General features: G+C 45.8%; 1 protein-coding gene across 1 annotated transcript in view; it reads right to left on the bottom strand.

The window, feature by feature from the left end:
- Window positions 1–275: 275 nt before the first annotated feature.
- ccn2a (cellular communication network factor 2a) overlaps window positions 276–2,425 on the bottom strand; it is a 3,548-nt gene continuing 1,398 nt past the window's right edge. The window contains exons 3-5 of the mRNA XM_063223826.1: window positions 1,828–2,079; window positions 1,219–1,430; window positions 276–954 (exon numbers count right to left, since the gene is read on the bottom strand). Of these exons, the coding sequence (XP_063079896.1) occupies window positions 658–954; window positions 1,219–1,430; window positions 1,828–2,079 (761 nt within the window). The 3' untranslated portion in view covers window positions 276–657. The remainder of the gene's footprint in view (window positions 955–1,218; window positions 1,431–1,827; window positions 2,080–2,425) is intronic.

Here is a 2,425-nt window from a genome sequence, read left to right as displayed (position 1 = left end):
TACTCAACACCTCCCCGAAGGAATTTCAAACTCATGCTTTCCAAAACGCCTCTCTTCTAATTTAGTGACAAGACGAGGCGTTGCCACATAGTAGGACCATAGTGCAGTATTAGATTCTCTTTTTTAGCGGGCCGCCAGCAGGGGGAGCCCTGTGTCCTCTTCTCAGCCCCTCTCTAGGGGGCGTCGGCCAGGCTAAAGTAAAGCCCAGGACGTCCATCCATACAATTGTTCATATAGTAACGTAATATACTAATATAGTTTTTTGTCTTCTTGTAAAAAAAAAGATTTAAAAAATTACTGCAAATGAACAAACATGGATGAAAACAAACAAAAAAACGAAACGAAAACAAGAGAAACAAATGTTGTGCTGTGAGATGAGATGGATATCTGTTGGCTTCAAGTTGAACAGTCAATGCGATGGATGGAATTTTCTTTTCTTTTTCATCTTCGTCATCGTCCTTTTTGTCTTTTTCAGGGACTTTTCAGGAAGTCGTGGCACTCCTTTTGTCTGTTCTTCATCTTCTCTCTCTCTTTCTTTCTTTCTTTCTTTCTTTCTTTCTTTCTTTCTTTCTTTCTTTCTTTCTTTCTTTCTTTCTTTCTTTCTTTCTCTGTGTCTGTGTCTCTGTATCTCTTTATTTAGTCTTTATTTTCATGTCATTACGCCATGTCCCCGAGCATCTTCTTGTAGTAGGTGGACTCGAAGATGTCGTTCTCGCTGGGGCAGTTGAAGTGGCACGCGCACGTCTTGATGAACATCATCTGCTTCTTCATGACCTGTCCGTCGGGGCACTTGAACTCCATGGGGAGGGTGGTGGTCCTGTGGGGGGTGCAGCAGCGGCCGTCGGTGCACACGCCGCAGAACTTGGGCCGGTAGGACTTGGTGGTGGTGCAGCCCGAGATCTCGAACTTCATGGGCTTGGAGACGCGTGGCGTGCGGATGCACTTCTTCCCTTTCTGCATGTGGAGATGAAAAAAAAGGCTTTTGTTAGATAACCATCTCAAAACATTGTTTTTGTCAAAAAGTGTTTAGATGGATTGACTAGCTACCCCAGTTACTAATGTGTAATAATAAGGTGTAGCTGCAGGTGTAGTTCTAATTGTCTACAGTATTTAAGCTAGCTTTTGAGCTAGCCATATAACAAATAGCCATTTAACAGCTAGTGGCTTTAGCTATGCTATGCTATGCTATGCTATGCTAGCTTTAGCCGTACTGCTTACCCTGATTCTCTCCTCCAGGTGCGACTCGCAGGGGCGGACCATGCAGAGGCGGCTCTGCTTCTCCAGGCGGCATTCGCGGTTGTCGTTGGTTACGCGGGTGGAGACGCCCAGGCCGCATGTCTTGGAGCAGGCGCTCCACTCGGTGGTCTGGACCAGGCAGTTGTCGCGCATCAGGGAGGGGTCGGGGCCGTACGTCTCCTCCTCTCTGTAAGCTGCCGTGACAGAAACACACACGAGGGTAAACACAACGGTCAACTTCGTACTTCATATCGACCTAGCATGAAAGCAAGCAAGCAGTGTGTCTTTTTAAATCATTTCGTGTCAGATCTTAAGTAATATTTTGTCTATGAAGTTAATTTTAATATACTGGAACTGGAAAAAAGTAAATAGTACAGTAGATTGTATTGATTTTCATTAGACATGACTTTTGATACATTGTGTCAAAGAGCTGACTTCTGCTGCTACTTAGAGAGTATTAAGACGAATTGACTAATTCGTTGACTAATTGACTAGTTCGTAATACCCAGTTACTAATTGACAATAATAAGGCCTACATTGATTTAAGATTAGTGTTTACAAGTGTTTAGGTTGAGGGGAGGTGAGGCTCACCTGCCAGAACGGGTCCGACGAAGGTGTTTGTCTTTGGGGAGTCGCAGACCCACTCCTCGCAGCACTTCCCAGGCACCTTGACGCGGCGCGGCATGGGGCAGTCGGGGCTGGGCAGGCGCACATCCATGCCGCACAGGGGCACGCAGCCAACAGCGCCATCTAGGCAGGTGCACTGGTACTTGCAGCTGCTCTGGAAGGACTCGCCACTGCGGTACACCATGCCTCCGAACACACAGGTGGCGCCGTCCCTGGCTGTAGTTGAGGAAACATGAAAAGAGGCAAATGGGTTACCACACTGTATCCTGTCATATCATAGACGCTTGGAAGTAGGGGTGATTTGGGTGCTACAGCACCCCTAGAGGAAGACACATGCAACTACAACAATGATGTAAACTCATATGCTTGTTTCTATATTTCATATAACACAGAATGACCCCTTACTCTACAGCAATTATCGCTCTAAGACCTTTCCAAGATTGCAGCAATGTTAAGGAACTGCTGTGATTCTTAGAGAGTACTGACTACATGCCATTCTATTTTGTAAAAGGTTGTCAAGGAATAGGAAGCCCTCAATGTTTAGAAATTTCTATGGAGAGCT

Source organism: Engraulis encrasicolus, chromosome 18 (assembly GCF_034702125.1).
Source record: "Engraulis encrasicolus isolate BLACKSEA-1 chromosome 18, IST_EnEncr_1.0, whole genome shotgun sequence".
NCBI lineage: Eukaryota > Metazoa > Chordata > Actinopteri > Clupeiformes > Engraulidae > Engraulis > Engraulis encrasicolus.
This window is presented reverse-complemented; position numbering and strand designations above follow the sequence as displayed.